The 11377-nt window shown below is 32.0% G+C and overlaps 1 protein-coding gene across 1 annotated transcript in view; it reads left to right on the top strand.

The window, feature by feature from the left end:
• The window catches only part of LOC117168187, a 63194-nt gene that overhangs the window by 44814 nt on the left and 7003 nt on the right, over positions 1-11377 (top strand). Inside the window, exons 15-18 of the mRNA XM_033353646.1 lie at positions 3680-3882; positions 4097-4200; positions 4281-4499; positions 4584-4756. Of these exons, the coding sequence (XP_033209537.1) occupies positions 3680-3882; positions 4097-4200; positions 4281-4499; positions 4584-4756 (699 nt within the window). The remainder of the gene's footprint in view (positions 1-3679; positions 3883-4096; positions 4201-4280; positions 4500-4583; positions 4757-11377) is intronic.

Raw genomic sequence — 11377 nt, 5'->3', positions numbered from 1 at the left:
CCCCCCCTATGAGGAGCCTTTCATTGTCATGAGATTTAAGGCTGTTTCAATAACTAAATTCCTAAAGATATAGTTTAATTCAATTCTAATTATCTGAATCATTTTCCTGATGTAATTTTAAGAAAATGAAAAAAAAAGTTGATGAAAATCGGTTAACATTTCGAGTAACTAAGCATATCATTAAAAACACGCAAAATTACAAGAACTGTCAACTGACATTGAAGATATTAACCGATTTTTATCAACTTTCTTTTCATTTGCTTAAAATTAGATTAGGAAATTGATTCAACTAATTGAAATTTAATTTATTAACATATTAACACATTTTAATTTTTCTCAACCGGTTCTAATTCTCTCGCGTGAAGCATGGTGTGTCGAGCAGTGAAGCAGTCAAGTGCCCCCCCTTGGCGGCAGGGTATTGTGAAAAAATGTGAGGGTGGCGGCCCTGCCACTCCCGAGAAAGTGCATAAAGAGTTTGGGAATCGCTCATTTTCTTAAAATTACACCAGGAAAATGATTCAGATAATTAGAATTGAATTGAGCCATATCTTTAGGATTTTAGTTACTGAAACAGCCTTAAATCTCATGACAATGAAAGGGACCTCATAGCGGGAGGGGGGGGGGCTGCCGAGTGGCTGGGCCCGGGGTGCCGCCGGCAGGGGGATGCCACCCCGGGCCGGGCAGCTAGGAAGGCTCCGAGGCAGGCTCCCCGCTGCGACCAGAAGGCTACTTTCCTTGACTTTTGTGTACCTACCACGAATGACCCTTTCATTGTTATGAACTTGCAATAACTGAAATTATAAAGACTTAGCTCAATTAAATTTTAATTGGCTGAATTAATTTCGTGATATAATTTAAAGAAAATGAAAACAAAGTTTTTGAAAATCAATTAATATCCGAACTAATAAATGAAATATTTACAAATCTTGTGAATGCAACAAAAGTGCGATAACTCTTTAAGTTATTATCCGATCTTCTTCTAACTTTTTTTAACGTTTATTTCATAATCTAACAAATCTTACGGGACTTATTAAAATTCTATTGATTAATGTTTAACCAACTTTTCATTCTTCTCAACCGGCTCTAATTCTCTAACAACGAAAAGGTCAGCGAAGCAAGCAACCGAACACGAACGACTAGCGTCCAGTGTCTCACTTGGGTTCCAGTATTGTGAAAAAATTTGAGGGTGGGGCCCCTGCCGCTATCCTCACATTTTTTCACAATACCCTGCCGCCAACGGAGGACACTTGACTGCTTCGCTGCTTGACGCACCATGCTTCACGCGAGAGAATTAGAACCGGTTGAGAAAAATTAAAATTTGTTAACATTAATCAATTAAATTTCAATTAGTTGAATCAATTTCATAATGTAATTTTAAGAAAATGAAAATAAAGTTGATAAAAATCGGTTAATATCTTCCAATTCCATTTGACAGTTCTTGTAATTTTGCGTGTTCTTAACGATATGCTTAATTACTCGAAATGTTGACCGATTTTCATCAACTTTTTTTTTAATTTTCTTAAAATTACATCAGGCAAATAATTCAGATAATTAGAATTGAATTGAGCTATGTCTTTAGTATTTTAGTTATTGAAACAGCCTTAAATCTCATGACAATGAAAGGGTCCTCATAGCGGGGGGGCTGCCGAGTTGCTGGGCCCGGGCTGGCTTGCCCCTCGGGGGCTGCCCGGCCCGAGGTGGCATCCCCCTGCCGGCAGCAACCTCATCGGACGGCGGCACTAGTTTGGGAATCGCTGCTCTAGGGTAGTGGTCGGCACGCTCTTGCCCTGGGCAGGGTAGCCTGCCCTGGCTGCCCTGTGACCTACTCTCAGGGCAGTACCTGCGTGCTTGGCCAGATCATCCCTTTCCTCAGGGGTCCTTTGTTATAAAATGGGAAAAAAATGTGAAATTAAAAAATTCGTAATTTTGCGATCAGTGACTTAAAAGTAATATATTTAGCATCTACGTATTGTTCCGATTCCAAAGACATGTAATTTGTCTACAAAGGTTGAAAATTTGAGAAGTATTTAGTATTAAATTGACTGTCAATCTCATGCTTCTTGATTATAAACTCCTTTAAATTTTTAACTTTTCTAGGCAAGTAATATATCATTGAAATCAGAAAAATTCGTAGATGCTGATAATGCTATTTTCAAATCGCTAATGAAAAAATTAAACGTTTTAAAATTTCCTTACTTTGACATGAATAGACCGAAAAGTAGCAGAAAAAATTAAGTCGGATGGAGCCTGACCATACCTGAAAATAAAGCAAAAAGTTTGCCGACCACTGCTCTAGGGTCTAGGGCCTCTAGGCCAACTTGACCCTACACACTTTTCGAGGGTCTACCATTTCACATACTTCTCAACCGATCAAGTTGAAAAAATTCTGAAATATTCTTTAAACGTTGTAGAATCAATGCGTATATATTAAATGTGTCTTGTAATTTAGTATTCACATATCGAAAAAAATTTATTACAAAAAAAGTTCGATTTTTCGACAATGAAGTTCTCTGGGTCACAGAAATCGTTAAGCCTTCTCTGAACTTATGTTTTATTTATATGAGTACAAGTTTGAGAATAGATTTTTTCCACTTCGATGATTGAAAACTTTTTTCAGTTTCTTCGGTAGATAATTGAAAAAGAATTCAGGCTGTATTAATTATGAATATAACAATATTACCATAACAGAAAAGTAGGTGAGCTCATAATAGAAATATCAAGTCGTCTTACGCCGGTTACCATATTGTATTTTCCCAAAGCTTTATTTTCAGATAATGAATGAAATATGCAATTTGTGTGGACTTTAAAAGTACATTCAAATTGAAAACACGAGCTGATTCATTAAGTAATGAAAAACTGGTTTGTCACATTTTTTCTCCCAAAATTCAACGTTTTCAGAAATCATTTGAAGAATTGAATTGCGAAATGTGAACGCAAATTATTATTTGTTTCTTTTCGATCTAAACAATAATTACAAAAGAAAAATGAAGTCCGTCTGCGGAAAAAATAGGGCTTATGCGCCCTTTAAATTTGTTCCTATCTTTGAAATATCTATATTAAAGAGATCAAAGTTATTCCTATTTTTTACAAAACATGTCGAATTTAAAATTGTAATTTTTTAAAGTTATATAATTTGTTATGCCCAAAGATGGATTTTGGCGCGGTAAAGATAAAAATGTGAAACGGCGCGATCAATTCTCCATAAGACCTTACTAAAATTTTCTATATTATGTTTCTTTATAATATATAATATTCCAAATTCAGTTTGGGGTCATTCACAAAATACTTGATACGTTTAGAGACCCTAGTTCAATAACACAATAGAGAAAAAATTACGAAGCCCTCAGCCAATGATTTTAGTTTAAAATTAACTATTCCAATGTGATTTGATTTAAAATACTGAAAGAACCCTATTATTTAGAAATTAAGCATGACAAATTATCAAATTTTATATTAAGAATGGTTAAAAATCGAACAATTGCAATTTGAAATTATTTTAATTTAAAGATCTTAGTGAAAAGAAGAGAAAAATAAATTTAATAAATTTGATATAGTTATAATTGAAATATTTGGGTTTTCATAAATGTGGATATTTGCCGACTTAATTTATGAAGCATAAAAAAAACATAGCCTGTTTATTTGATCATTATTTTTTGTTTGGTTGATTTGATGTCTTTAGACTAATGCAGATGCCAATGTCTCGAGGTATGTATTGAGACAAGATCAGTACACTGGGGTGACGACTTTGATTCAATATTATCAAATGGAACCTAGGTGGACAATTAGGCAACTACTTCTACAGTCGTTCGGTGTTATGTGCAGTCTTGACCCAATAGCTTTAACTATAATGTTAAATAGCATACTGCCAATGGAATTAGCAAGGTACTTTTTCCGCTTGTTTTTTCTTCTCTTTACATTTGAAATTCTCAAGTCCAAATTTACGAGAATCTACTTTTCTTCTAATTAATTTGGTATAAAAAGTGCCAAATTTTATACATAAAATATTTGAACAAATTTTTTGTATAACTAGTCTGCCAAAATATTGTTTACTTTTTATCACTTACTTATATAATTATTTCATATTTTGTATCAACAGAGACATGCGTGCGAATCCGAGAAACGTGCCAAAGTTAAATTATTCTTCCCTTTTACTGACAATGATATTTTCTATGGGCGAGCCAATGCCAATCACGCATTTAGGTAAGGATTTCGTATTCTTTATTTGAAATGAAAATTCTCTTAGTAATATATTAAACATTATAATTCTATTTTTCTAATAGAGCAACTCGGCGTGGACTGCATTGCATTTTTATTTGAATTAATTGAAAATCCACCCGATACTGATCTGGATGACCAGATTCCCGATTTGTTTGTGAATCTCATTCTATCGTACAATCTGCAATTTATGGCATCTGAAAACATAGTTCTGAATGCACTCAAAGGAAGGACAGTTGCCAAAGTTTTTACAGAGAAAATCTTATTTCTTTTGAATCGAGAAGGTAAAACTTCTGGTTATTTCATATGTTAAAAAAAGTGCAGACTTTTGAAAAATGGATTCTTCTCTAACTTTTATTTGAATACAGAGGATCCTGTTCGTATATTCGACCATCAACCGGCACCACCGGATTCAGTGCTAAAGTTGTTCATCGACTTGTTTAATAAAGACGTTACGGCAAATCTTTTCTACACGAATGATGTGAAAGTGCTGATTGACATTATACTGAGGCAGCTGCTTGACATAGCTCCTGGTGATAAAGTAAGTTATTTTATTTTCAAGACTCTAGTCCTAAATATATTAACAAAACAGAAATATTTCACTTGCTATAGCATAGAAATAAAGTAAAACACATTTTCGAAATTCTATAACCTTTCTTGTACGAAACAAGTCATGAATCACCATTTATAATTAACTGCCCCTATCTAAATTTCAATGATCTCACCGCTCTCATGTGCCTATACAGTTTAAAATTCTACCAAAAGAACAAAAAAATATTCGAAAATCTTTCCATTAAAAAATTTTTCATTTTATATTTTTAATTCTTAAGCGTACATTTCAATTTAAATACGTAAACAATAGAAAATTAAAAGCGTTTAAAATTGAAGCTTTTTGATAAAACATTTTTAGTTGATCAACTGTGAAAATAAATAAATTAATGATTTTTTAAATTGAATTGTACTTCAAGATTTAAAAAGTAAATAATAATTGATTGTACAAGGCGATTCGGAATCAGTTATCTATTTTAGAATGTCCAGATTTTAACGTTAAAAATTAAAGTGGTTCAATTATAAAGTCTTATTAGTTAAACAAATGTAAACGCCCTATTGATACTTTATAAACTATTTTCAATTTTAAAACAACTTCGAAATAATAGATATTTATAATTAAAGGCCTTTATTTAATTTCAAATACAATTTCACTTTAAAATATTCAATTTTTAAACCATGCAATTTGATAATTTTCAATTAAGGAAAAGAACAGTAATTCAAATTGTTGAATTTTGATGTATAAATAACAATTGAACATCTATTATTCTTAGAAAGAATACAAAGTTACTTTAAAATTTAAAATGATTTCAAACAATTTAAACGATGTGTCTAGCACGAGTACCGTTAAAAGCCGACTATTCGTACCAAAATTTCGGTGCAAATAGTCCACGGTCTAATTTAAAATAAAATATAAATTTTTGCAGATTTCGAACAAAAAATTTAGAATCGTTTTAAGAATTTCGATAGGCTTCTGAAGAAGAAAAAACATTTCCTAGGAAAATTGAAAATGATTTTTTATTTTAATAAACTAATTTTAAAAGAGCATTTAAAAAAGATTTATAAAGATTTACAAAATTGTCAAAATTGAATATGGAATATTTTACGAAAATTTCTTTAATTTGGTAGAATTAAAAAAAAAATTAATTTGAGAAATTTTAAACAACATGTAAATTTTCAAGATTGGGAAATAAAAATTCGAAGCATTTTAAGAATTTGTAACCTATTCAAAATAAAAATAATTTAAGTTTTTATTTGAACAGGGAATTAACAATTTTTTACAAATTTATAGTTGGAACTGGAACTTATCCAGAATAATAACAATTCTGACTTGGAAATGGCAATTCTAATTTTTAACAAATTGCGAGTTGAAACTGGTATATATCCAAAAGAATTATAATTTGTCTTGGAACAGGGAATTAAAAAATTTAAATAAATTACAAACTGGAACAGGGAATTCTTTAAAAGAATGAATTCTAATTTTAAGTTGAAGCGGAATTTCGGATATAAACAGGGAATTTTTAACCATTTCCCAGCCGGAATTAGAATTTAAAATTGCTTGAAATGGTATCATTTTTAACATTTTTAAATTCATTGATTGATTCTTCAATTTAGAGCATTAAAAATGATAACGTGGATTTATATTTTTGAAACTGAATTTGAATTTTTGAACTCTACAGTTTATAAAAGTTAATAGCTTCCATTTTATAAGTGTAAATTATTGAGAATTTGAATACAAGATTGTTGAATGAAACAACTTTTAAACTTCAATATTCAAAATTTAAAATTCAAGAGTTTCACTTTGAGTACTTTAATTTGCAGTTTAGTTTTTATTACTTCGAATGGAAAAATTTTTCGGTTTAGTGTTCGATTTTTTAAATTTCATTGACCGCGAAAAATGTTTGCGGACCGCGAAAAAACCGGGAGTTTTTTTCTTTGATTAAAACGGCCACAATGAATATACATTATTTTGCAAATGCTAAAGATGGACTTTTTTATATTGGCCTTGGGGAACATGTTTTGCCTGCTCAAGCACTGTCAAAACTGTATAATACGACATCTTTTAAATTAATAAATATATTTTTATAGCACTTTTTGTTCAATAACGTACGCGACACATTTTGATTTCTTCTGATTTCAATTATAAAAGGCAGAAATTAATTTTTAATTCACGAACGCGATTGAGCATCATAGAAGTTCATTTCGAAAAGTTAATGCTGCCAGCGGTGTCCGTAAAAAAACTTAGGGCACGTCACAATTGTAAATTTAATATCTGTCCACATATGTGGCCATTGGTCAGAAGAGGTTAACCGAATAAAAAAAATTTTCTTCACTTGTTTTGGATGTCGACCTACAAGTTGTCATTCTACTCAAATTGTTAGATTAATTTTAGAATTTTTACTTTGCTCTACTGAACATATAAAAATTGTGTATGTAACTAATTTTATTTTTTCTCGGACTTTTTTCTATCACTGTTCATGAATTTTCAAAGCCCTAATTATATCCCATTTTTTAAAATAAATTCTCTATTGGCAGAGGTCATTTAAAATTCATTAAAAGTTATTTTAAACTTAACATTTCTTTTAAAAAGATTATTGGTTCTTTTCGACTTGTAAAAACAAAAGTTTAATCTTTCCTCGCCATATCTGCATGCAAAAAATATGCCAAGGCACTTGCGAGATGGATGCAGAAAACTGTCATCCTCGGGTCGCTTCGTGTCCTCAACACACACGAGAGTCTCGCCGTCCAATTGCTCCCAGTTTCTGCATGGTCCTATTGGGAGCCGATTTCATCTAAAAATGACACCGGCTCCCAGTAGAATCGCGTTAAATCACACTTATGGCTTAGTTAGGATCTAGCTAGGATCTAGTTATTATTCCAAATAACTTTTCCAATTTATTTATGGTTCTACATTTTTTTAAATATTTGGAGTCACCTTTATTGCTGTAAAGATATTTTCGCATTTTATACAATTTTCTACTGTATTTATAGTTGAAAAAATTTAAAATAGGAAGAACTATGTTCCTTCTTATTGGGTCTTACGTTCCATTTTAATAAATAAAAACTCGAGGTTATTAACCAGAACTCGAATTTTAATAGGCTTGGTATATGTTAACGACGCTTCGGCCATTCTGCTAGCCTAAAATCACGTTTCACAATTTGTCAACGAAGTTTTACCAAAAAATATAAAAAAATACCTAAAAGCGTGTAGAGTCAAATTTCTTACACACAACAATTGCTTATGAAGATGGATAAACAAAAAAAGTGGTGATTTTGAGAAGTCCTTGTTTTACACATTTTTGGAAACTTAACAAAATGGAAGAAGTTCCCAAATTTTGGTTACATTACAAAAAACGGAGAGTGAATTGTAGTCGTTACGACGGAATAAAAGTTCTTCCTGTTTAATGATTGGAACGATCGAAGAAAATTTGACTTCTGGATTTCGTTTTTACGAATTTCCCTGTGCTTTTTTTACTGAATATTGGTCTATAACGTTCTGGAAATGTGAGATACTTTGACTACATTTGTAGAAGGCATAAAAGTCCATCTACTCGCCGAGATATCGGCATTTGGATAAATATCAAAAGGAGGTTAGTCCACCTGAAGAAACAACGTACACTTCTTATAATTTTTAGGAATAATTCTCTAATAGGGTTGTTTCCAAAGTCAGGTATCATTTTTCCAATAAATGGATCTTATTATATATAAAATTCTAATTATAAAAACGCCCATAAAATATTTTTGAAATATTGTTTACTATTTTTAATTTAATGTTGAAATATGAATTTTTTATCACGATGTCGATTGGAGGGCCCCTTTGACGTCAGAGGGATCGAGCTTTCCACCAATCACAGCTCACGTGTCAGTAATTCTCAAATATTTTTTTCTGTGTTGATGTTTTGTTTTGGTTATTTGCACATCGAAAATAGGAGTCGCAAAATATTGTTCAAAAAATGTCAAAGGAGGGTTTCGTAAAAACCAATAGAGAAAATCTATATATGTAAAAATGATAATTGAAAAAGTACTTAACTGAAGTCATATTGGTGAAACTGGTCGTAGATTAAACACCATAGTAGCTGAACATAAACGGGATTTCAGAATTGGAAATTTAAATACTAGTTTGTCACAACACTCTTAGAACTTTGATCATGTTCGATTTTGACTTTAATTATATAAAAATATTAGCTAGAGAAAATAGTTAATACAAATTAAAAATTTTCGAATCAATTTTTATTTAAAAAAATTTAATTTGTCCTAATTTAAAAACAGAAGTCCTAAATGTAAGTCAATATTATCATAGCATCTTCAAATAACTATTTAAATTCACTTTACATTGGCGGTTCCTCTCATCTTGGATTGAACACACATATTGTTACATTATAGGAACTAATTTAACCTCAAAAACTGTTTTTGTTTTTTATGTCACTTACTGTCCGTCGTAACTACTACTCTGTCGATGAAAAGGCACTGAAACAGCAATATGATATACCGGGATATTCCATTTGATCCCATTTATCTCCCAGGTTGCCCCAATGATATCCCAGGGATAACCCGTCGGATATTCTGCAAGGCGGAAATTTGGATATCCCAGAGATATCCCTAGGATATTCCTGGGACGTTTCCGAGATATTCAATTGTCCCAAGTAGGATAGGGGAGAGTGCCCTTGGTTGAGACGCTTTTTTTTCGTTCATATGAATAATAAAAACATGAATATAAATAATTTTTCACGCTTACACATGAAGGTCGATATTTAGCTATTACTTCGAAACAGATTACATGAAATATGAAAACAAATCATTTATTTGAACATAATTTATTTAAATCTATACGAACAGCCCAACCAAGTGCACTCCGTCCTTGCTGGTTGAGACACTTCGTCAAAATTTTTAGTGTTTATTCATGAATGAGTAATTAAAATTAAATAATAACATATATAAAAAGGAGTTATAAATCCAGGAAATGTATAAGGGAAACCAGGATTCATGGGTTTTTTCCTGAAAACTTGCCTTTTTTGCGAGTGCTCGATTTTTCAAATGGCTTTTTGTCTATCTAGAACGTATTAACAAATCTTAAAAACATTGAATAATCAAAAACAATTATGTTCAAGTGAGAATCAAGTTATTCAATCAAAAATTAATACTCGATTCTCTTATTTAAAAATACAAAAAAAACGACTTCTGCCATGCTAAGTTAATATTCCTTTGTGAAATTTTTATAAACATTATTGTGTTTCGGTGGCTTCTTATGTCTCTTCCAACTAGGGTCTCATTCACACATTCTAACTATTCTTTCCGCGGTCTGCTTCTGGGCACACTGCCATTTACTTTACCTTGATACACTTGTTTCGTTAGTCGATCATTTGGCATTCTCTCAACATGCCCGATCCATCTTAACCGATTTCTTTCCCATGTTTCAAATAGTGTTTCTTCTGCGCCACATTTTTTGAGAATGATCTCGTTACTGACTTTGTCCATAAGAGTTTTCCCGCATATTATGCGTATGAATTTCATGTACATTGCGTTAATTTTACTCTTATCTTTTTCTTGATAAGTCTATGTCTCGCTACCGTATAGTACATTCGGTACAAATATAGAATTATGTATTGCCATTTTAGCTTTATTTGATATATTTTTATTTCTGATAATGGGCTCTACTCTACCAATAACCTTCTTACCTTCGTTCATGCGTCTATCTAATTCCTCATCTATCTTCCCGTCCCTAGTAAATAAGCTACCAAGGTGTACAAACTTATCAACTTGTTCAATTCTCGCATCATTTAATAAAATATTGCATAGTGTTTTCTCATTCTTTCCTTCGAACACTATAGTTTTTGTTTCATTTGCGTTAATTTTGAGGCCCATGCTCTTCATGCTTGCATTCAGTTTATTCAACATTCTTTGCAAGTCTTCGATTGACTCTGCCATAACAACTTTATCGACAACGTCGAAAAGAGCCATTCTTAAACACTTGTCCATGAATAATATAAGCAACCATGAAGACATAACGCATCCTTGTCTAACTCCTTGAATAATATCGAAACAGTCACTCAATTTCCCGTTTACCCTTACACTCACTTTGCTACTCGTATATATTGTTTTTTAGCTTGTAGGAGCCATCCATTGACTCCATACTCTTTCAGGACTTCCCAAAGTTTACTTCTATCTACCTTGTCAAAAGCTTTTTCTAGGTCAACAAATGCACAGAAAACTTTTTTTCCTACTCTCAAACTTTTTTCTGTGATTTGCTTTAAGCTAAATATTTGATCCGTACATGACCTTCCTGGCAAACCCCACTTTGCACTTCCCAAATCTTTTTTTCTGTTATTTTCATTACCCTACGAATAAGTATTTTTGAGTATATTTTACTAACGGTACTTAATAAGCTAATTCCTGTGTAATTATTGCAGTCGCTTTTATCTCCCTTTCTTTTGCATATTGTTACGATAATCGCCTTTTTCCAATCGTCTGGGACGTCTCCCATCTCGAAACATAAATTTATCAATTCGCACAGTCTACAGTCTGTCAAGTTAAAGCGTGGGTGGCTTTACTCGCAGTCGGTAAGGTGTATCGACATGATTTTAGTGTCAAAATATTAAGAAGAGCTCCCTCTTTC

The sequence above is a fragment of the Belonocnema kinseyi genome, chromosome 2 (assembly GCF_010883055.1).
Source record: "Belonocnema kinseyi isolate 2016_QV_RU_SX_M_011 chromosome 2, B_treatae_v1, whole genome shotgun sequence".
NCBI classification, from domain to species: domain Eukaryota; kingdom Metazoa; phylum Arthropoda; class Insecta; order Hymenoptera; family Cynipidae; genus Belonocnema; species Belonocnema kinseyi.
The sequence above is the reverse complement of the archived record's forward strand: the minus strand, read 5'-3'. Positions and strand labels throughout refer to the sequence as shown.